At 37.3% G+C, this 25,003-nt stretch overlaps 1 protein-coding gene across 2 annotated transcripts in view; it reads left to right on the top strand.

The window, feature by feature from the left end:
• Positions 1 to 25,003, top strand: part of LOC139731414 (transducin-like enhancer protein 4) — a 96,171-nt gene that overhangs the window by 27,825 nt on the left and 43,343 nt on the right. For both annotated transcript variants that reach the window (XM_071642303.1, XM_071642301.1), the window contains exons 8-9: positions 8,006 to 8,183; positions 11,070 to 11,083. In XM_071642303.1, coding sequence (XP_071498404.1) covers positions 8,006 to 8,183; positions 11,070 to 11,083 — 192 coding nt within the window. The remainder of the gene's footprint in view (positions 1 to 8,005; positions 8,184 to 11,069; positions 11,084 to 25,003) is intronic.

Raw genomic sequence — 25,003 nt, 5'->3', positions numbered from 1 at the left:
GCTTTGAGCTGTGACCACTAAACTCACAATCTACAGATGCTAGTCAAGTGTGAATATGGGCATAGTCTGACAAGTTCAAAGGTCAAATGGTCTGTGAACTTTACCTGATAAGCACCGTACACATATTATTGTGGTGCACTATTAGTTACTTTCCACAGTTTGAGCTATGACCACCAAATTATACCACAGGTACATCACCTAAAGATGCTGGTCCAATTAAAATATTGGTGAATTCTGACAACCTACGTACAACAATGTAAGGTCAAATGTCAGTGGTTAGTGAACTCTTCCTGATAAGCACTGCACACGTAGTATTGTGGTGTACTCTCATTAACTTTTCACAGCTTTGAGCGATGACCAGCAAATTCACACCACAAGTACATGGCCTAAAGACACCAGTCAAGTTAGAATATTAGTGAATTCTGACCAGGTCGAAGGTCAAAATATCAATGAACTTTTCCTGATTTAAGCACCATATATTTTATGCTCTTGATACCTTTCTACAGCTTTGAGCTATGACCACAAAACTTACACCACAGGTACATCACTGAAACATGAAGGTGAAGTTCAAATATTCATTACAAGTGTAAGTCAGACAAGGTCAAAGGTCAACAGGTCAATGAACTTACACTGAAAAACCCTGTAATCACAATTCTGATATATGGGTGGGCAAGACATTGCTTTGCGTATGCCTTGGGGTTTTTCCCCCATACTATGTGGTCACATATTGTTGTATTCAAATTATATTCAAAATGGCATTTACTGTCTGTGGTGACACTCAAGTGTGTGGAAACTTCTAAAGCCAGCCTTGAGAAGGGCATAACTTTGGAGTGCTCCAGGGCCTAATTGTCTCTGTTCACACTGAATTCAGAGGAGCTCAGGAGCATTCCCGAAGCACTGTAAATGCCCTGTGTAAATTGGGTATAAAATGGTTTATTACACTGCTTTGTCTGGAGGATCAGCAACCATAATTGGAGCACTGAATGACATTTGGGTGACAATGTGTGTTCTATGACTTGTGAACTTGTGGCTTGTAAATTGGAGAATGTGAATAGGTAGGTTGGGGTGTGTTCATGCTGAATACAAATTATAGGGCCTACATGTGTAACTTCCTTTCATCTTCATCCTAATCCTCAGATTCAGTGCATGAAACTTTATACAATGTATCTGCCACATCAGTGTTTATTGTCTCACAGTGAAAAAGAAAGAAAGATTATTTCTGACTATTTATTCCTCAGTTGAGTCATGTGAACATCAATGACATGTTTTTACCAGTGCCACTTCAATTTGATTCCATATTTTATGTGGTTTCCCTGTTTTTTGGCATTACATTGCACAGCCATGCATTGTAACATTGCAATACTGGTATCCCATAATATGCTGTGATTCTTAGGAAATTACTTTTGTGGTTTAGACAGGTACCTTCAAAAAGTCCTTTTTTGAAAACAGTGTTTTGTAGGTGTTAATCAAAATTGAGATTTGTTTGAACTTTGCATCTGAACACTTAAGAAGTTACTGTTTCATTATTGAAACAAAATAAGAATAGCAATTAACTTTATTGAGAGTGTGCAGTTACTGTTTACAGGCTGTTTAGTGTTTTCCGCCATTTTTTTTTTGTAGTAATATTATATATCATGAATTTCAGTTTTTTGTTTTTCATGCTGCATGTTTCTTATTAGGATCTCATTCCTGTAACTACAATAAAGATACCCATAGTTTATTTTTAAGTTATCAATCTGCAATTTCCTTTGCCAAAGAGGTAAAAGAAAAAGCAAAAACAAAAACTGGTGGTCAGGTTGCTAGTCTCTTGATCATATGTCATGTATGACCCAGTATTTTTGGATTGTTTGTAGTTTTGTTTTCTGTTTACTGTTGAGTGGTATATGTCTCATTGGAGGTACATTGTACTGTGTGCATTTACCCCATTCATATTGCATTAAGTCCCGGGCATTGTGCCAAGCATACTCTTGGCACAAGCACAAGGCACAAGTTTAGAACAAGCTTACATTTCATTCTCATTGGGAAAGAATAGTATGATAGTATGCTCGGCCATGTACGTGGTATTAAAGGGAAATCTATGCAAGTTCATGTTGACACCCCATCGACTTTGCATTTGAGTTTGATTGATACCACTGTATACATGAAAGTTGTAGAACTTTGCCGTTCAATCTTTCTCAGTTTTTTTCTTTTTTTTCCTGAGGCTTTCTCTGCTTTATTTTGCTTTCTTTTTTAACATTTGATTAAATATGGGGTGAAGTTTTACTTTGATACCACAATATCTCCCTCAATAGAAAATGAAGTTCTAATTAGACAAAATTTTAAGGTGTGATTCCGACATCCAATGAAAAAATAATTCCGTTGAGGAGATATGATCGAGAACGTGATTTGAGATGATAATGTCATACTGACGCCATGGATGATTGATCACGTTGATACATTAGAATACATTAGATTGATCGTCCATAGGACGTGATACATAGATAAGATATGTTTTGAAGTTGATTGTCAAAGAACTTCATGAGTTGACTTGAGCACAAGAACTGACGAGAAATAAAGGAAAGAAAGAAAGAAAGTTTTCGTACAGATACAGTCGGTGATCATTGACAGATCACCTGATAATACAGGTAAGGGTTCGTAATAGGATCACAGACCTCTATTGAAAACTGAAAGGATGTGTATGTATGTTTGTTGTGTGTATGTCTTCATGTTAAAGTGAGAGAAAGATATCATTTGGCACAACTCTGTATAGCTTGGGCAGAGGGAGACGGATGGCAGGCAAGTGGAAGGAAAGGGCAATCTGAGAAGCGGGTGATAACAAACCCAGCAGCAGCCTGAACATCCTCCCAAAAACTGCCATCAATATGTATGAGTGCTCAGTGTGGCATGCATGGTAGCTAGCTGGCTGCAGGGAAAGCCATATATACCACACTGTGCACTGGTGCAGAGCTGCCTCTGGAAACCAGATTATTATTATTATTATTAGGCCCCCTATTATTATTATTATAAGAGCGTCAGACAGACTTGAGCTAGAGGCCCTTGGTCTCTGGCAATTTCCATCCATCCAAATTCCCCCTCATCTGCTACTTCTTTCTCTCTCTCTTTACACACACACACACACACACACACACATACTATACTCTCTCTCTCTCTTTTCTTTCATCTTTGTAGAAGTGTACATTGTATGTAGCTTTTGTGTAATTAGAGCTCGGTAAGAGGGTTATATTATAGAAGGTTATATTTGCTTATCTAAAGAAAATTTTTAGTCAGATATGATCATCATTTCCTTTTTCCACTTGATATATATTTAAAATCAGTTCTTTATCCGGTAGCAACACTCCAAGATCAATCATGTGATGAACATCATACAAGGAGCAAGTGAATTAGTTGAAGCACGTGATGTGAAGGATACAACATCTTTGTCGCAGACTATTTGAATAATAGCCTTCTGGATAAAGACTTGTTTGACCAGTCATTTCTGTATTCTACCATGCAGTGATTTAATAATTAACAATCTTTTTTAATAGACAAAATATTTAAGCCAAGCTTTGTAATAACTGCAGGTGTATCGTTCATCATTGGTATGGGAACGAAAAGGGGGGAGTCTTGTGTACTGAATTTTCTCAGAGCTGCTATGAAACAGTGAGTAAAAAACTGTAAAATCAAAGTCTTTGACATGCAGCGTGATCTATGCCCTTTGATAATCCACAAAACTTGACAGTCAGTCACTATGCACTATGGCTTGACATACGTGGTAAGTGGTGACTTGGAGGCCCGGTGCCACCCTAGAAATAGATGAATGGCCAGCATAACTACAAAAAAAAAACACCATTTGAGGTATCCTTATGAAAGCTGGCATATGCATGTATGAGTGGACGAAGTTGTGCCTGGACAGGTCAATTTTTTTGGTGCACATGCTCATGGTCAGTGGTTAAAGGTCATGGTCAAATTCTTAAATTTTCTCTATTTCTCCCATATTCATGCAGTGCCTGAAGGTATTTTCTTGACACTTACTGTATACATGTATTACCAGATCTGTAGGGAAAGTTTTGAGCCATAGGTTCAAATGTCAAAGGTCAAGTGAAAATGATCAAATTTTACTTTTTTCTCCATATCAGGGAAATGGCTCAAGGTATCTCCATGAAACTTAGTAGAATGCATGTACTGGTTGACAATGGTTCTCTTTGGAATTTTGGGGTCATAGGGTCAAAGGTCAGGTTAGAATGCTAAAATTCTGGTATTTAATGCAGGAATTACACTTTTCTCCATACCTTGGAGATTACTCAGTGCACAAACTTAATCAAACTAAGTAATGTACATGTATGCATTACTGCACAATGATTCTGAAGGGAAAGATTTTTGCCATAGGGTCAAATGTCAAGTAAAATGTTAACATGTCACAATATTTTCCCATATTTTGAGAATAGCTGAAAGTATTGTCATGAGAATGGATGTTATCAGTTAGTGATTATTTGAAGAATTGTGGGCCAAGAGATCAAAGGGCAAGGGTCAAAGGTCAAGTAAAGATGTTCAAATTCGTAAATACTTGCTCTCTTAAACAATTTAGCCATCCATCTAAATGAAACCTAGTTCAAGGAAAGTAAACACTAAACACATTTGTGACAAACATGTCATTTCAGTTTTGTTTTAAAATGGGAAACTGTTGTCTCATATTGTCAGGACATACTCTAGACCTATTGGGAGAACCATGCAATGTGGCAGAGGCATACTAGGCATCATAGCAACATTTATAGTTTGTTTTTGTATTGCTGCATTTGTATAAAAACCTGCAGTTTGTTGATAGTTGCTGTGCTGGTTTAGCGTAAAACTAATATTCTATGGAAGTAACACCACATTTCAGAGAATGTTGATTGTTAATATATGGCCTTGGTAATAGCAGCATGAATGTCGATTTTGACTCTGAAATAATTGTTGATGACTGTCACTGCTTTTATGAAAGTCTTGGGGACAATGATGCAGTTGTGGTGGATAGTGTGCAGATGATTGTAATAAGCTGTTAAATGGCGTTTCAGTTTCGTATATGATAGTCATACCAGCATGATATAATTCAGCTTACTTCTCATACAAATTTGCAAAATTGAAATAGAAAGAAGAAATACACCGACTCTGATCCTTCATATATTGTACAGTGTAAATTCAAAGTGTCATTTCCTGGAGGCTTGAAAGTGGTGAGAACTGAGTGATTATACTTGTGCTCTCTCAATAGAATCATAGTATCACAGAACTAGAATTGACTGTGTGAATCAAAGCAACCTTTTTACGGTCCAGCTGTATGATTTTCATGTGATATTGACCATAGAATTTGGTGCAAGATGTTGGTTGCTGTGTTCCTCCTGACAGGGCATTCAGACGCAAAAAATTTACACTAGAACGGTATAGCTATACTAAAACAGTATAGCTATACGATGAATTTATTCATCTGAACGCTGACTAACGAAACGACATACAGTCAAACCTGCCTTAGCGGCCACCTGTCTATAGCGGCCACTGAAAAATCCCCCGAGAAAAAAGCCTTGTTAAAGACCCTGTGTATAGCGGCCACCTGTCTAATGCGGCCAGCGGCCACAAATTTTGTTTCCCGCGGTAGATTTTAAGCTGTCTATAGTGGCCACAGAGCTGGTAATTCAGCATGTTTTTCTGATTTGTGGCGGTACCAGTCATTCATGGGCAACGTCAAGTGATCACCACCGCTGCATTCGTCACTTAATCAGTCATAATAATGCGCTATTGTTAAGCTTTCTTCACGACTGTACAACATGCTACTGTGTAACAATTTCATAAACACAGGCATTGTTTAATGCATGAGACACACGTGTGCATACGTACACATGTACATGTACACTAAGTACTTATAGATGTATACAACGATAATACATGTACGTGTACATGTGTAGGCAATTCACACATATAGTTGGATAACCTGTCTATAGCAGCCACCTGTCTATAACATCACTTTTTTCGTTTCCCTTGGGTGACTGCTATAGACAGGTTTGACTGTATAGCGAAACGACGGTCAGAGCATCATTTCGAACAAGAACTCAATAACGAATCAGCATTCAGTGTGCGTCTCAACGTATTGCGACCGTAGAACAGTATAACTGGGCGGGGCTTAATGGCAGCGCGCACAAAAGTTGACCCCACAGCTGTCACTCATGGCTATAACAGCATGCGCAGTGGGAAACTGCACATCTATACGACGTTTCCCAGAATGGTCGAAATTAGTGTCTGAATGGTCTGTCGGCTATAGGCCTACGATTATTCTTTATACATCGTTTCGTTATCGAGTTTTGGTATAAAATGACATGCGTCGGAAGAGGGGGTTAATGTCTGCCTCAGTGTCAGTAACCTTCCATGTGAGGAGGTATGTGTCACTGTTGAAATGTACATTGTACATAATCACCATGATTATCAGCAGGGTGTCTGATGTCATTGCACTGGATTTATGACTGTGTAATCGGTCACTTTAAATAGGGGTGAGGGAAATGGAAGGTGATTGAGAAAAAACAGCAATGACATTAAAAAAAAAACTTGCGAAAAATATCAATCAACATTGCACATAAAAGACTCCTTTACTGTTTGTTTCTTTTTGATTAGTACTTTGATGGATAATTATTGATCCCATTTTTTCCTGCATGGTACTCAACAGAAAATCTACTGACTTCTAGAGGTATTTATTGCTATGTATTGAATACTGAATGTTTCATTTAGTGATATTCACTGTAGAATGATCTGAAACATTCTTTAGGATGCTATTCATCTAAAATTTCAGTTTAGATTATGTGATGCAAAGTAATGTGTTCATTCTAGGAGGTGAAAAAACACTGACACACACACACACACACACACACACACACACACACACACACACACACAATAAAAAAAATGCAATGTGAGCACCTGCTCTTCCATTCTTATTAAGAGTAGTTTCTGCAGACCTGTGCATCAAATTAATCATTCATTACCGTGTAGCAGTACATGTCCTGGAGTATATTCAGTTGTGCAAAGATCTGTACAAAATTACATCAGGAGACATTGACTAAAAACAGTGTGTTTATAGTGCACCAATACCTTGAATATTATGTTTGCTATACTTCGAGAATATACTTGAGACTTGTCCTCTGCAAATATTAGTATTTTTTGTCCATCAGAATTTTATTTATTGGGGTTTAGATGTAAATCTTAGAGAGTACTCAAAAACAGAAATGACTTGAAATAGACTGCTTGATCACCTAATTCTTTCAATGGAATGATCGCGCTATCGATATTTTTTCCAAATATGTCATGAACGATAGTGATATGCAATGCACACCTACATGTAGTTGGATCGATACTCACTAACCTAAAGCAATCGACATGGAATCTCGCTATTGTAAAAACATGCACATATAGCTAGGACGCGCACACATCAGTACCAGCGCTTACAGAGCAGAACTTGAATGCGAGGAACACAAGTGCCAAATTGTTATAGAGATATGATCTGATTTATCGAAATGTGTATACTCTCAGAGGCTATCAGAAGTGAATTATGGCTGTTTTTAATGTGTTCTAGCTGTAAACAAATTTGATTTCCAGGGCATTAGTACACTTTAATAGTATCTGGTTGTCAAAGCATACATATTCACATTTTCTGATCAGAATGTGCAGATTGATAAAACTACTGTATACCCCGAATATTTCGCAAGGATTTTATTTTCACGAATTTTGCGAGTCAGGTGCTATTCGCAAAATTAAAGACACGCGAAAATATTGACTCTGATCCCGATATGGATGTGACGTACGCATGCACATTTCTCTGTTCAGTACAAGATTCCATGATCGCGAATTTAACCACTTGCGAAATCGTCGGGAATTCCCGATTCGCGAAAATTTAGACTTGCGAAATATATGGCGTATACGGTACTCGTTTCAATATGGGGGAGGGGGCAATACCACTGTTGAACAAATAACAAATTTTCATGTGTTGATGTATTGGATTTCTTTCCCACAGGGTCAAGCAATGCAGCACCCCCTTCCACATGCACATGCCCCGCCTGTACCAATCCCACCCCATCCTGCAGGCCTGCCTGGTGTGCCCAGCAGTATGCCATCAGGAATGTCTTCTGGTCTCTTGCAGCTGGGTATCATGGGCGGAGCACCACCACTCTCATCCAGCAAGGAGGATAAAGGTAGGGAGACCCATGGATCCATGACAAAATCCTCAATATCGACTTGGGCAAAAATCTGTTTTGAAAGACACCATATATAAATGTTGGTCTAAATGGTTAGCTTTACAATAAATGAATGCTTGATAGTTTGATAGTTTATCAACTCAATCACCCTATTTGGGGTATGCGAGTACAAAATAAAAAACAGTATACAATATGTGGGAACTATGTATGTACAGAATGGCAATATTCAAATCAGCTTGACAAAATCAAACTCATTTCACAATACAAAAGTTGGTCACAAAATGTGATACTGTATATTGGTGTTTGACACAATATTTTTGCTTTTACACATTATGCAAGTTGAGTGGTATTTGCAAGATTAACAATGTCAAAAAATATTACTCCTCTCAACACAAATGTGCTGTACTATATAGTCTCCAAGATTGGAAGCCACTAACTTTTCTTCTGAAAAAGGAATAACAATTATTTCTCATTTGTGACTGGTTCTTGATTACAATTTAGAAATCAATTCACTCACCACATGACGTTGTCTTGCAAGTCCCAATTGGCAAATGTTATGCTCCCTAAATACTGTATATGCCGAATATTTTGCGAGGTTTTTATTTTTGCGAATTTTGCGAGTCAGGTGCTATTCGTTGGATTAAAGACATGCAAAAATACTGACTCTAATCTGGATATGAATGTAATATGCACGTATACCTTTCTCCATTTAGTACTGTACTCCAAGATCACAAATTTATCCAATTGTGAAATTGTCTGGAAGTCTTGATTTGTGAAGAATTATACTCGCTAAATATATGGTGTATATAGTATTGCATAGAAATGGATTTCATTTATCAAATTAATGTTTCTGAATATAAAAAGAAAAAATTGATTTATCTGTTGATATGATAACTGTTTTTTTTTGTTGTTGGTATATTTGCATGTTATGTGTTGTTTGATGTCTTTTTGCTCCAGCAAGGAGAAATGAAATGAAATTTTCACATTAATATGTGGAGTGGTTCCTGAAATTTTGATTTGCTTTAATGGCAGTTGAAATCACTTATATCAATCAAATTGCATTCAAATGTAAGTTCAGAGGGGAAAAAATGTCTGTTGCATTTTAGATCAGTTTGTAAAGCATGACATTCAGAAGACACATGACAACATGTGTTTTTGACCTCCACCCACTATCTCAGACATAATTGATGATGCAGATCTCCTCTTTTATTCATTCGAGGGATTACACTCTCTAGGAAAAGATTTGTGTAGTTTGGTTCAGTCATGTATGCGCATGTCCTCCTGTTTCCAAACCAGTCAATAGTCCATTTACTTTATCTGTATGAACATATATAGTGCTCTGTGTGATAACTAGGGTGTGTCAAGTAGGAATTCAGTTTTTCACCTTTGACATTTGTTGAATGGGGCTGAATGAATCTTAAGAAAGATTCAGAGCATAACATAGAGTCAGAGATCATTGTCAAACTTCTAGTCTTTCATTGCTAATGTGATATCAATGATGTAAAAAATTGAGAGCATATGTCTGATGTGAAAAATGTCTGATCTAACAGATATAAGGCTAAATATGAGGAAGGTTGGGTCATAGTTTTATAATCAAGTTCCCAAATTTCATTTGTAGTAAAATAATCTGAAATTTGAATAAACTTCTGGCAAGCTCATCAATCGGTATAAGGAATGTTTTGGCACTTTCTGAGAGGATATTGAGCAAAATTCAGGGGTTTAATCTAAAAGGCCCAAATTCACGAAGGTGGTACAAATGAAACCATGGACAAAAACCATGGACTGCCAAGTGTCGCATGGAATATTTAGTTACGAAATTGGTCATTTCGTCGACAAAATGACCGTTTCGTTAACGAAATTATCATTTCGTGGATGAAATGTTCATTTAGTTACAAAATGTTGTCATTTCGTTATGAAATAAACATTTCATCAACGAAATGATTGATTTCGTAATGAAATATTCCATGCGACACTTGGTGCTCCATGGTTTTTGTCCATGGTTTGAACCATGGTTTCATTTGTACCACCTTTGTGAATTCAGGCCAAAGAGTCGTATGCCAGAAGGCTACAGTTCATGTGGGAACTTTAGAAATGTTCAGTGTATTTCTTGTCATATGATGACAAAAAAAAAGTTCTTAATTGCATTCAAGATATGATAGTTTTGTACTTATGAAAAAGCAAACACATCTTAATGAACATTTAAACAAAAGTGTTGTGATATGTTATAATGAGGTATGTACCAAACCACATGTAGTGAAAAGAGTTTTAATGTCAACCCTTGGTCAGTAGTCTGAGCTTCATCAAAATGTTACTGGAGGGACATGCACTAGTGGCAAGGCTATGAGAGTTCAGAATTTGTTTTGATTTCAGATTATTTCACTCTGCCTAAAACCTACTTTTTAGACTTTTTTAGCAATTCAAATGTATTGAAATGTTCACAGTTTCATGCACTTCAGGCCTTTTTTTTTTCATTTCAGATTTCTTTTCTGCAAGTATTCTCACACCCCTGAAATACCAAATATAGTGATTGTGTGAGAAATGACAGCATCCTGTAGACTGTGGGCAGCACAGTTGAATCGCTTTTTAATAATAATTCATTATATCTTGCAGTACACAGTGTATGTCCTGGAATATTTGCTGGTCTAATGTTTTTACTGTGCCTGTATTGGAAATTATTTCCTTATGCATGAACTGTCGTTATGAATACTGTATGATGTGCCTATAGTTGTCATGGCAGTCCTCAAATTTGTTTTGTAAACAAAGCATTCATAAAGCATATTACAGTGAAAACACATCAATAAATATCAAAGCTGATGAATTGTCACTAATGAGGACTCATTTGTTTTTTTTTTTTTCTTCTCTCTCTATTCTCATAATCATTAGCCCCGGACCCAAGGGTAAGTCCATACATCTTTTATGCCATTAGTGTGAAATATATGATTTATTTTTTCTTCAGAAAAAATGCCAGACACAGGTAAAGATAGAAAAGACAAACAGTGCAGTGTAGTTCACACACCAAACATATTTTCTCACCCTTTATGTTGCTTATAGTAACAGATGAGCAATTTATTTATTGTGTTTGTCCTGGTCATTACACGTGCCATTTAGTTCTGTCCTTGCAATGGCCATGCTGCTGTCTGTTCTTGTATACAGCAGCCACTCTGTTCAGCACAGCTTCTAATGTTGTTTGCACACTAGACCATGTAGCAAACCAGTGAGTAGTTCTTTGGGTTCTTAAGACTGTTCTGTAAAGTCTCTACTGATGTTTACATTTGAATCCAAAGAAGTCACTGTGAGCGGTGGTGTAGAGCCTGTTTTGAGATGAGAAATACAGTGGAGTGTATGGCCTCTATCTTCTAGTTTGAAGTGTGACTAGGTGTTGCACACTGTTTCACACCTAGCAAGCTGCTTCAATTATTTGCTTGGGCACTAAGAAAGAATATCCCATAATCTAATTTTTAACACCAAATTTTCATTTCAATTTTTTTTTTGCAGGTAAAATACCGCAAAAATCTTCTGCAATTTCAAGAGTTGCTGTAATTTAATTTCTCTATCCTGTAAGGTATCTCCCGACAATGTATAGATAGTGTTCCTTTTAATACTGATGAGTAATAGTATTAGTATAATCCAAAAAGATATAGCAACTAAAGAATTATAAGTAATTCATGGAGTTTCAGTTATCTGTGGAGGAAAAGTTTTAAGTGTAATGAGACAGTTATCAAGTGACAGTAGAGTACATCAGAAACCTGAAATTATGTGCATAGTGCAGGGAAAGGCTCTGTAATTGATTGGTTAGGATAAGACATAGAAATGTTTGGAATGGTTGTTGGAAAAAACCCCAAAAAGAAGCAGAGAAGTCTTGAGAATTATCTTATTTGTTGGCTATCGATCCTTGCCTCATACTGTTTAAACACTAAATGAATGGAATGAAATTCAACTGCGGCAACATAATGTATGTGCTTGAAATTACTGAATCTCACAGGTATGAGCTTGAATTAATCACACTGGCATATATAGAGACAGAGTTTGCTTGTAGCAATAGTTGTCAATCAATAGTTGGGGAGCATTCAAAGGAAAGATGTAGAAGACTTCCATTCGTTTGACAAGGAGGGTGTCCTGAGGAGGGAGGAAAGAGAAGGAAACATGGAGGATATGAGACTGCCCATAGGGATAAGAAATGAGAATACAAGTGCAAGCATGTCAGCAGGTGCATGGGTATTAAAGAGTGTACCGGTAGGAGCTGTAAAGGTGCATGGAAATATTTGAGGGAGAACTGTGTGTGTTTATCTATATGTTTGCGTGTTTTGTATGGGCCTTTGTATGATTGTTATATACCGGTACATGTGTGTATGGTGCACAGAATGCAGTGGTCCTTTTACTGTCTAGCATTGCATAGTTTTTGCTCAGAAGTTGCCAATGGTTTTATGACTGTTTTGTCATTTTGTTTCTGAATAAAGTTGTTATTTGCAATAGTAGATTATATCATCTTTTTTTTTAAAACAAAACCTGTAAGTTGATTGAGGGTTTAGGTTGGTAGTATAGAAATTGGGGGGGGGGGGGAGATTTCCATGTTTTGTGTCCGTTGTTGTTTTCGTGATTTTGAAGCCACAGTGTAAGACTTCCCATCAGGAATATATCATATTCACCAGGTGTGAGGAAGGTATGTGGCTTTACTGTGCTGTGCTTCATGCCCATTTCCTTACAAGGGAAGATGTTAAAAACTTGTGAGTGTTCCTGGTTAACCACACCATGTAGGTTGGCGTGATTTATGCATGTCAAACGAGCTGCCACTTCCAACAACTAGCACACACACATGCGTGATGAAGCGAACCCTTGAGTCTAGTATGGCATGTGGGATAGAAGCTCTCTCAGCTGGGATGAGTCTATTCCCTCTGGGAAGCTTGGTTCAAATCTCTCTTCTCTGATGATTAATATGGGGATTAGGTGCTGGATTGTCAAACAAAAATCCAACATAGGGATTTGCCCCCTCTGGTTGTGATATTGAAACTGTCTGCAATTAATGACTTCCTCTTGTAGACTCAAAAACATGTACAGGTTTGCTGAGACTTCTCTTTTCTTACTATGCATGTATACACACATGCTCTGGTGAAACTATATACAGTGGGCCTATGCAGAGCTTTCATTCCTGCCAAAGTTCAACCAAATTCATATATATAACTAAGTTCCAATGTCAGCATCATTGATGTCAAGTGTGCCTATGAAATGTCATGAACAAGTTTAATGTTGACATACATTTTACATATTTTATGTTATTTCAGACATTTGTGTCATTTGAGACAGTTTGCCTGTTTTTTTTTTTTGAAAAGATTCTCCATAAATCTCCATTTATACATAATGTTATATACATTGTACTATCATATAGGGACCTACTCATGCACAATTATGTATGTTCCCGACTTTGAGTTGTAAAGTTTGAAACTCTTTCACTTGTGTGACTTGACTTTCCTGCAAGAAAACAAAAAGGATTTGTGATTAAGAATGTAGTTAGAAAAGTTCAACAAGAATGAAACTAGAAGGAAGTGGTGTTTTATATTTTACAGGAATCTGTGCTCTTACAACATTGTGAGTAAAAGAAATAGATGGTCACATTATTTTATCAAGAGCCATTTGGTTCTCGTCCAGTTTGTCAAAATTGTTTAACTTTGGTCTGTATGTGGCACTGGGAATTTAGCTCCAATATTACTCCTCGTTGGGTTTCAGGATTCAAACTTAGGAGCCACAGTGTACTTTACACTCAGAAAACAGAAACTGACATGTAGAAATACAGACCCACTGTGAGTAAAAAGAAGAATCTTCCATAACAGAGTAGACAGTCTTTTTCTGATGAACAGAGTCAGCTGACCTTTGTGATTACAAAGTATTTACGAAATCTGACATGCAGAATCTAGCTGCATGTTATTGGTAGAATTTCTATGCAAGCATACTGCTATAGATACCATAGCTCTTTGAGAAAGCTATTGATGAGGGTCTGATCATGCAAAGTGACATATAAAACATATATGATAATATATATATATATATATATATATTATTATTATTATTTTTTTTTTTTTTTTGACTGAACTGGTGTCTTGGATCATGCACAAGAAAACAGCAGACCATTTTATGAATTGTTCTAGTGAAGACCCACACAAAGTTTGTGAATTGGGTTGCATGCCAAAAGATTTCTTCTCTGTCAGCCAAGCGTTCACAGTAACCGCAATGTCAACAAGAGAAGCCTTGCACAAATACCAATGTATTCTGGGCCAAAGAAAAATTCAGGCAATGCATCAGAAGTAGGAATACTTTGCAGAAGTCACAGTGAAAACAAAAAATGTGTTCCCTAGTTTTTCATTGTTCCATGTCTAATCAAGAACCCCTCTGCCAGAGCAGACTTGAAATAACACCCTAACTATACAGTAGTGATAGGTAGCCATGCATATCTCTGTAATCATTGTCATACCTGCTTTTACCTAGCATCATGTGGGGTAGTTTGATTGTCCCTGCACAAGGTACATATTGGCACCCCAAGAGATTCACGAAGTCAAAACAGCATCCTCCAATCAGGCTTAAATACCCCTGCTCTGGTTTCTTGTCATTTCCTCGTGTAGCTGAAAAATACAAGAATTCTAATCAGAGGAGTTGCCATGGCCCATAGATCTTTCACTGTCATTTCGAATGCACATTTCTGAGGAAGTACACATGTTAGTGTACAAATATGTGACGAGACAAAGAGTGTTCTTTGCCAGTTATAATCAGTGGCTCAGCTTTATGGAAATATGTTAAGTGTGATAAACTGATGAAGGCTAGGGTGTTGCTAGGAAGTGGTTATTTGTGTATGTCTGTGCCTGTTTCCTTCTTGTACTCGTATAACTGTATCAGCAATTTGTATTGATTTTAAAAGCTTGAACCAAATGAAGTTTTACAGCTGTAGTAACTAGTATGCAATTTCAGAGATCAGTAATAACTGTACCACAATATATTGTATGCTGAGACCTATGAGCATGCTGATCCGTAAAAAAATTATTTCTTAAAGCTTCATATCATGTTGTCTTACAATATTTGGTTTTTGACGCTTCTAAAGAAAATATTTTGTAGGGGTTATGGCATTTTTAGATCAGTACAAAAGTCCAAGTTTCAACAAGTAAATTTAGTAATACAAATACCTGGTTCCTAGACCTCAATTTCCGAAATCTTTAACACTTGATTTATGGCTTACATACAGTTATCAAGATTATGCCAAAATACGCAAAATAATAATGCAAAATAGCCCTTGTTTCAAGAGCCTGGAGGATTAGTAGGTAGTACTTACAACAAAACACATTCAAACATTGATATCTTAAGTACCAATTCTTCAGTCATGCATGATTTGTTTTTTTTATATGAAGAAATAGAATCTTATAAAATATGTCACACTTTTCCCACTCTTGAGTGATCATTGACACATAATCAATGATGCATACTTGCACACAGTGTAATAAACTTTTCTAAATGATGCATGTAGTTGATACTATGTATTTGTTTGTGACTGTGCATGCCATAAACCCTGTAAGGAAAACAGGCCTTTAGTAAACACACATACAACATTGCCTTTTTTTCAAACCCAAAATGATTGAAAACTTTCAACAACACAACATCAAACCAATGCAGGATATGTGGGCAGGGAAGTGTGAATGTGATTTTTCACATTTTCTTTTACTAAAGAGAGGGGAAAATAGTAATTTATTGCATTGGAGAAATATTGGTGTCTTTCACACCAATAATTTGCCATTGTTCCTCATATGATTAAGAAAAAAACATGACTCTTTGTTCTCATTTGACATCTTAGGCTTGAGAAAATAAGACTAAATGAAAAGGTGTTAAGTTGCCACTAAACACATGGGCCCGAATTCACGAAGGTGGTTTAAACTTAAACCATGGTACAAATTTAGACCATGGTCTAAAATAAGCGTTAAATAGGCGTACCAATACTTGCGCGCATCAATGCACGTTTTTTACTGGATGTCTGTTAGCGTACGCAATCTATCAATCATAAATACGCAGAAGAAATATACATAAACCGTGGTTTAAATTTAGACCACCTTCGTGAATTCGGGCCATGGTGTTCGAGACAACTTAAAGCCCTTCTCATGCTCAACAGACGAAGTGATATGCACAAACAAGTCAGGGAATGTTACTACAACTTCATTGTACAGGTATAAAAGAATGATACAGTAAGTGCTCTTACAAGTTGTAGTTGCTCACAATTTTCCCTTGTTGTCTCTACAATGTACTATGAAACAGTTTGTCTCTTTCCCAGTCTTTTAATATCCTTAATTTGGGAGGAAATATTTTTGATAACCTGTTTGATTCACAAACAAATATATATGAGAGAGATAGTGACCAGGAAACAAAGAGTTGGAGTGTGGTTACACAGGAAAATATCAGCTTCCCCTTTTGTGGTTGAATAGAAGTCCTAACTTGATCACAACCATATATCAGAATTTGAAACGGCCTCTGCTACGGATCTGTACTGAGCCTCCTGGTGTAGCAGTGTATGCATGTCCTCAAACTCTCAATTGGGTTCGTAGATAAGAATGGACAGTTGAGTACACACGGTTGCCTGTTTTTCCTGAATAAAGGAAGGAAAGAGAGAGAAAGAGAGAAAGGCAGTTATACTGCACATGCACATGGAATGTTAAAGCATTGCCTCATTGTTCATCGCTCATTGATTCACTGCGTGCAACATCCGGTTCCTGTAGTGGGTCAAAATAGGAAAACCAAAGCATTTCATGGAACCCCTTTCCATAGATTCCTGTCTACTCCTCTGATCTAACCACTTTCTTTCCTTCTCTCTCTTTCGAAGCATGGTGAGAGTTTGAAATATCTCATAACCATAAGTCAGTAGCAATGTCAACCTGCATTTATATCCACACAACTTTGCATGGATGTAGATGGATTGATAGTGTATTTATGGAGATTAAATTGTAGAGTAGGATAATACAGGGATGATATGAAAAAAAGCAAAGGAATAGATACATTTACATGTACTTCAACCCACATACCTCTCCCACATACCCCCCTCCCCCCCCCCCACACACACACAGACACTCTCTATTTCTCTGGGCAAGCCAATGATTTTTGAGTGGGCATACTGCTACACGTAGACATTCAGGAGGTAAATGATCAACGGCACTTTAAATCCTTCTGCTTCAGTACATCTCTCTTCTCTGTCAAACTCTTTATCAGATGGAATGACAGATGTATAGGTTGGAGGTCAAGGTAAAAATACTAATAGATTTTGCAGTGAAAAATTAGTGACAAAGTAAGTGATCATTTTTCTTTTAAATGCCACAGTCACATGTAGTAGGCCTTTCCTATCTAGCTTTGCAAAAGTGGAAATGTTACCTGAAAGTAAAGACTATAATTGAAAAATATTATGAATACTGTACGGATCAGCATAAATGCCTCGAGGCTAAATTGGCTTTTTGTTTCCAGAAAGATCAAAGAATGTCCTCATGATTCATTTGTTAAAGCTACAAAGACTTTTTGCTTTGCCAGTCATTCTCCCATTTCTCTTGTGGGCCATTTGTTGCCTTCCTCTTTCTTGGTACATAACAAATGCTTGGTTTAGATACAATGTATCTGTCCCACAGTGTAAACCCCCTGTGTGTCACATAATAACGTGGCTCATTGAGAGGTAATGCATGAGTGCTTTCTGAAAGCATTCTGTTTTGTGGTGTTTTCTCAAAGCCATGTAACTTTTTATAGAAGCGATTTTGCTAGAAATGTGGTATAGCGAAGTTGTAGAGAAAATTGAAAGCTTTGCAGTGATGTAAATTCCATGACAAAGCCGTGTCTGTGACACTTTTAGTGTACTGTGGCATATTGCGATTTATTGACAATTTGTGTGGGGTTATGTGTTTTAGCAAAACATGTAAACTGAAGACTGAGTAGGGCTTGTAAATGTGGCTCACAAAGAGTTAATGTGATAGTATTCTGACATGTAACATTTAACTGAGGATTTTGCATTGAAACTCTCTTAGCATGATCAACACCTGGTTAGGAATGAAATATTAGACAAAGTGATGTTTAGTTGTTCACACACCAACCCATTCTCGTTCCAGTGTAATACCGTTTATTGAAGGCAGCAGTGCTGTTGCCTCATTTACTAGAGCACTCAAACAAGGCGTTCAGACGGCAGGCCCTAACCTCGAGGTTAGGAAACCTCGAGGTTTAGCTCTTGCCCCCTAACTACGACGTGTGTCCACACGACGAATCTTAACCTCGAGGTTACGAAACCTCGAGGTTAAGCTTCTGCCCCCCCCCGTAACTACGAGTGGGTCCCACTCGATGTTAAAACCACAAAACTGGAAGTTTCAGCCCCCACTGCTAACAAGGCGTCTATTTATTCTTTAGTCCAACCCTGTCGGACTCGCTTACAGGTACTCTTTTTCTCTGTCATGGTATGCAGAGATAGCACTGCACTGATGACTTTATGCCTTTATGAAGATATTCGTCGAAAACATTTTTTTTTTTTTGCGTCGGAGAAGAATATAGAATACAGTAGCGAGTTCGACGTGTTCAGTTTTAGAGATTAAGCGCATGGGAAGAAAAGATGATGTGTCGTGCGTCATAGGTTTTTCACGTGTAGTATATTTGTGGTGTACGTTTGGGAGGTTGACCCGGAAGCAGAGGGAAATTGTGGGGGATGGAGTTTACGGCGAGGTCACTCTTAACTTCGAGTTCGTTGTTTTTTGTGTCCACACGGTGCTTAACTACGAGTGGGGACCCCCCGCGGCTCGTGGTTAGAGCGCTAACCATAAGATTTCTCGTGGCTCGAAACATCGAGCAAACCTCGAGGTTTGCTAACTACGAGTGCGTCTTCACGGTCCCTAACTACAAGCTCTAACCTCGAAGTTTCCTAACTTCGAGGTTAAGGGCTCCCGTCTGAACGTAACTAAAGAGAGACCTTGTGCCATGGCTCCTAATCACCTAGTAGATACTAAAATTGAAGTTAATGAAGGCTTAAAACCCTGCAAGTGGGGAGCCAGCTGATAATTCCCATTGCCTGAGCAGCCAAGCAGATCCAAACCATCCAAAGTGATAGGCTGTTTTCTGTGGGGATTAGTGCCTTGTTTGTGCTTTGAGGGTGTCACAATTGCCTAAGCTGCTTAGCAGGTTCACTAATCCTCTTTACCATGAGTCTTCTGCTGAAGCTGTCAAGGGAGTTATGAAATATTCATCAAATCCCTTGCTAGCTTGGCTTTATCTCATGCACACATTTTTTTTTTGAAGGAAGTTCAACATGCTGTGTGTCATTGATGGATTGTTATAGCGTTGTAATAAAAATTTGAAGTTGACAGATGTGTATGGTTGTTAACACTATCTAAGAATCCCATCCAAGCATAACAGTGTTGGTGATAAACATCTTGCTGTTTATATAAGCATTTTGGATGTGGTGAGAATGCAGAATGTTGCAGAGCTGTGCCTTAATTTTCTGTAATGAGAATAATATCACATGACAAATGTGTCAGCTATCATACTTATTTGGACTTCGATAGGAGACCAGTTATTTTGGTTTTTAAATAGTTGCTGTGAGGGATCTCTATATTTTTGAAGAACATTTGAAACGTAGTGTGATAAATAGTGTCACACAAAGTAAATTTTGTAATAATGCTAACCTTTGCATTCATAGTATCTGTTTGACTAGTTTGGTGTGATTTTAAATTGTTCATGTCCACATTGAACAAACCATTGAAATAATGGCATTTATAACAAATTCATTATTTGTTCAAAGCTAAATGTTGATCTCTCTATGATCTCATAAAGAGAGAGAGAGAGAGAGAGAGAGAGAGAGAGAGGGAGAGAGAGGAAGGAAAGTAAGAGAGACAGGGGAGAAGGGAGAGTCCTCCATGAAAACAAAACAAAAAAAAACCCTGAAATGCTTTGAAAACAAGTCTCCAATGAAGTGTACAGTCAAAGGATCATTTCAAGGCAGTTAATGTTCCTAGCTGGAAGCGTAGGCAGTCTGAGTACCACAGAGCAAAATAAATGTATCAGTAGTGTCATTAGGCCAGGTTATCTTCTAGATCAAATCATGTGAGTCTGAAGTTGTAGACAACCCTGGTTCTGGCCACTTGTAAGATACAGTGTGTGAATGACTGTATGTCATGTGGGAGATAATGGAGATAGAGAAATGTGCCGCATATACTATTTTATATATGGATTTATCAGCTTTGTTAGCACTTGGTTACAGATAACCATTGATTAGATTACAGGTAGCTGTCTCAAAGGTCATTGCAAGAAAAACATGAAAGTCAGTGGGGAGCATACTATATCCTGCTTACTATTCAATCCTGGGAGCTATCAGTTTTATATTGCAATTAAGAAATCCATTTTTTTTAAAATGTCTTTACTGATTTTCATAAGTTACATAACAGAAATAAATATCAGTAATTACTAATAACAGTATCCATAATAATACTGTAAGAAAGAGGGAGAGAAAAAAAAGAAGGGGGTACGATATTAGAAGATAAAAAAAAAGGGCTGGGCACAAGTAACATTATGGTCCTTCAGGGCAATATCATAAGCAATATAACCGACAAGGTCAAGATTTAAAAAAAAAAATTTTGAGGTGATAATATTTCACAACATTCAAAACATGAATACAAATAGAGAATGTGTAATAGCTGGGGTAATACAGGGTAGTACTAGGAAACCAAAAGGCTTACAGGTCAAATTTCCATTTTCTAAAATACACAGAAAGCTTGTTTCTCTTTTTAGCAACAAAATATTCAGTTTCTTTAATTGTGTTCAGAAACCCGCTTTCTTTGGTACTGTATACATATGTCTACAAAATCACCCTATTTTCTGGAAAGGAAGCACTTTGAAACTGCTGCATGCCTAAACAATGACCAGAGCATGACAGTGTTATGGGCACTCAAGGGAGGAAGACCCAGTGAGGCAAGTTGCATTATGGGATTAAAAAAAAAAAGTTTTGTAGTGTGCCTTTCACACATGCTGTGCAGGACAAATTGTCACGAAAATCATAAAAAAGAATCAATTTTTTTCATTGCAATGCATATTGCAAGAGTTATCAGGTTTTTTTTTTTTTTTTTTTGTAAGATCACACTCACACAAGAATTAAGGGTTTTTGCATGGCATTGTAAAAATCATTTTTCGAAAACAATTTCAGGTTTGTGTGAACAGGCCTAGAGTTTCAGACAGATCAAATGAGTCAACATGTCTGAAAAGGATTAGGTTTAAGGCATATTTGTCAAAAGCATGGTGAGACATTTTCTCAGTCCTTATAGTTTCCTTTAATCTGTGCATGGTCCAGCAAGGGATGAAAAACTCTGTAGAATCATTGGAAAAGCTGAAAAGCTGACAAATAGGTGAACATAGGGAACAAGAGAACTGTATTTTTCCAGTATTTCCCCATTTTTGCCCCTTGCCCTCCTTGTCATTAATTATTCTTCAGTTGATGATAGTGAATTATCTGATTCTTTGACAAACAATTCAGTGCATTCATCTGGGTGACAAGTTCTTGATGTTTAATTGATACTAATCTGGATGTACATGACCCTAAATCACCTCCTCTTGCTCATGGTGAAATCCGCTAAACTTCAAAGTGGTTTAGTCGTTGAGGTCAAGCTGATTTCACCCACTAATGCCATTTTCTCCTCAAAGACCTTCCAACCTTCCAGCCCCCTCTTTATGTTCAACGGTTAATCCAGGTAACAGGTTTATTGTATCCAACTTTTAAGTTACCTTTGTTGGACTGGCACGCAAGTACCTTTGGTGGCTAACCATCCCAGAAGAAAAAGTTCTCGGCTTTGCCAACTGCAAATCTATACTTTTCCTCCTTTTTTTTTTCCTTCTGTATGAGTGTACTGCGTTCCTCTGTTAAGAGGAAGGGGGGGGGGGAGGAAGATTTGGATGGCTGGGCAAACTGTGAGATGCTATTCACTCTGAGAGAGGTGGACTGTGGAGGAATCCTGTCTGGGCCATTTGTTTGCCTGTGGTAACCCTTCCCTGAAAAGTGTTGATCAATGGTGTCCAGCGATTTTGAAGAGAGCCAACAATAGGATGTGGAGAGCTGTGCTCAGCAGGGATCCCTCCCCCAAACCAATGGCACATCAATAGGATTAAGACTGATTATACTCCTCCATGGACAGAAACCTTGCCTTTGTCTGGGAATTATTTATGTATCCCGAGGCATGACATGTTCTTCTTTGGCTCCTCCTCTTTTTCCCAACTCTAAGAAGAACCTGTAGGGGTGGCTGGAATGCCATGGAAACCAGCCATTGGTAATTACTGCCTGCAAACAGATAGTCCATCAAGACATTTTTCTCCTCTTTCATTTAAAAAGGAAAACCCAATGTATCTAGGAACTAGGACAACTCTTCATGGACTATTCTTGGCTAGTACTGGAAGAAATAACTAATTGCTGAAGAAAAAAAAATCTCTTGCAACATGTACTTTAGGCAGGAAACAAATACATCAAACAATAATTACAATATCCAGCCAGCTATAATGCTGTACAGTGTTCTACACTCTTCAAGAACAATCATATTGAAATTTAAAGACATAAATCAAAGTCATGTGTAGATAGCATGAATAATGGTCTGATGGTGATTGCTTTCTTTTGCAAGGGGTATTAAAGAACCATTGAATGTATTGCAACATGCTCAAATTCTGCTGAGGGAACAATGATTAACAACAGACAGTGCCTTGGATCAGCTTCTTTTCCCTCTTCAACTCTGGTTTGAATCGATCTCATCTCCTGTGCCTTTAGAAATGAGCTGATCACAATAACTGCCAAATCAAAAATGAATCCTTGAAGAGCTATCGCCAGCATTGGCTGACAGTTTGAATACAGCATTCTTCATCCTAGAAAGCATGATTGATTGCAGGCTTTCAAGTGTTCCTACTTTTCCTACTTTTTCCTACTTTTTTACTGCTTGTCCTACTTTTCCTACTTTTTTGCTCAAAATCCTACTTTTTCCTACTTTTTCCTACTTTTTTGGTGAAAAAACCCGCAAAAAAAAAAATGTGCAAGGCTACTTGAATAATTGATATTCAGAAATGATGAGTAGACTCTAGTTGCAGATTCTTACCGATGGGGAGAGCCTCTATCTTCAACATGAAAGAGGGACAACACAATCCAATCAACCACAAGACTGCTGCCAGCCTCAGCTTTTGCTCCTGTGAAGACCTTTATGTGATTGATACCACTGATATTGCAGCCTAGGACTTGGAGCAGTGCTGAACCAGCTCTCATCATCGCTCAAAATTACCAGGTAAGCTTGCCATACACTTAAAAGTAGAATTTGACGTCAAATCAGATAAACAGGGAGAAATGTGTATTTAACAGATCCCACAAATTGTGAACAAGGAATGAGAACAACAGTAATTACTTAGCCATCTTGAAAGATAAAGACTATTAATAGGAGAGCTGAAACCTCTTTATGGACAATCTTAAAAGTTGATGGCTTTTTACATCTTAGAAGTATTGTTTAAGAGGTTGAATTGTATCACAGGTAAGACATACATTACCTCGAAGAACTTAGAAGTAAGCAGGGGATGGAGGAACTTCAAGGAAAACAAACACAAAAACAATATTTCACTATCGTTTAAAGATTGATTGAAGTTGAAACCATGAGACGTTGAAGTCCACTTCCTGAAGACACAGAACTATCAGGAATATATAGAGAGAAAAGCCATCTGAATTATACCTGAAAAAACCCAAACAAGCAGGAAAGCTAATGAATGTTAATTCCACAAAGAAGAGCAAGTGTGTGAATGTTTTAAATTGAACCGCCAAGAACAGTTTGTTAAGTTTGGAGGAAGCAACTTGCAGAAAAATTAGAAGCCATGACGACTTTTTATTCCACAGATCTTGCAAATTTTAGTTAAGGCTGAACATCTTTTTATTATCCAGCTAGTTTGAACAAGATGCAAGAAAATGGTAGAACAGAAATCCCTTAATGAAAGTGATTAAAGTGTGATGTATCGTTTGAAGTGACACACCCAAAATATTGAACCATGTGAAAGAGTCTTGGTAAAATGTGAGACAAGGAAACTTCTTACAAAAAGTGAATGGATGGATGTGTAACATGTCAGTTGTGTCAACATACAAAGCTGTAAGTTGAAGGTGAAAACCAAAAGAACAGTGGAGAATATCAAAATTGAAAGGACACAAATACACTCTATTTAAGGGGGGATGAGAACTGCATGGTAAATATACAGATCATCTATTGTGTATTTGCTTTCAAATGACCAAAACAGTTTGTTAATTTTGGAATTTTCTGAGAAATCAGAGAAGCTGGCAAGGACTTAAATGATAATGACAGTCACTGTTTATTCCCCAGATCTTGTAAAGAGTAGTTTATAAAATTGACAAGCTGAAATACTGAGCCAGCAAAATATCTGGAGAATGAAAAGCAGAACCTCAACCTTGTAAAATTTCAAAGGCTGAAGGATATGATATTCTCAAAATTATATGAAGAAATTTGATTTCAAGAATATTGAATGAGCTTAAAAGTGCCTGGAATGATATTGCAAAATGGAGAAACTTCCTAAAAAGATCAAACAGCTGTATGAATATTCAACAAAAATGGTCATGATGAGCTGAAAAGAAGTTGAATGTAAAGAATTATTAACTATCCGCGGTGAATTTGGCAGAAATTGCAAACAGTAAGAAATCATTGGAAAGTACAGAATGATAAGTTTCTACCATTCTTTCTAGATTAACAAATGTAAGTTCATTCAAGAATACATGGAATCTATCATCTACAGAACACCAAAGAAATGAAAACTGATTTATATTCGTT

Source organism: Diadema antillarum, unplaced genomic scaffold (genome assembly GCF_040938485.1).
Source record: "Diadema antillarum isolate AM-2024a unplaced genomic scaffold, OU_Dant_1.0 seq00000369_RagTag, whole genome shotgun sequence".
Lineage (NCBI taxonomy): Eukaryota > Metazoa > Echinodermata > Echinoidea > Diadematoida > Diadematidae > Diadema > Diadema antillarum.
The sequence above is the reverse complement of the archived record's forward strand: the minus strand, read 5'-3'. Positions and strand labels throughout refer to the sequence as shown.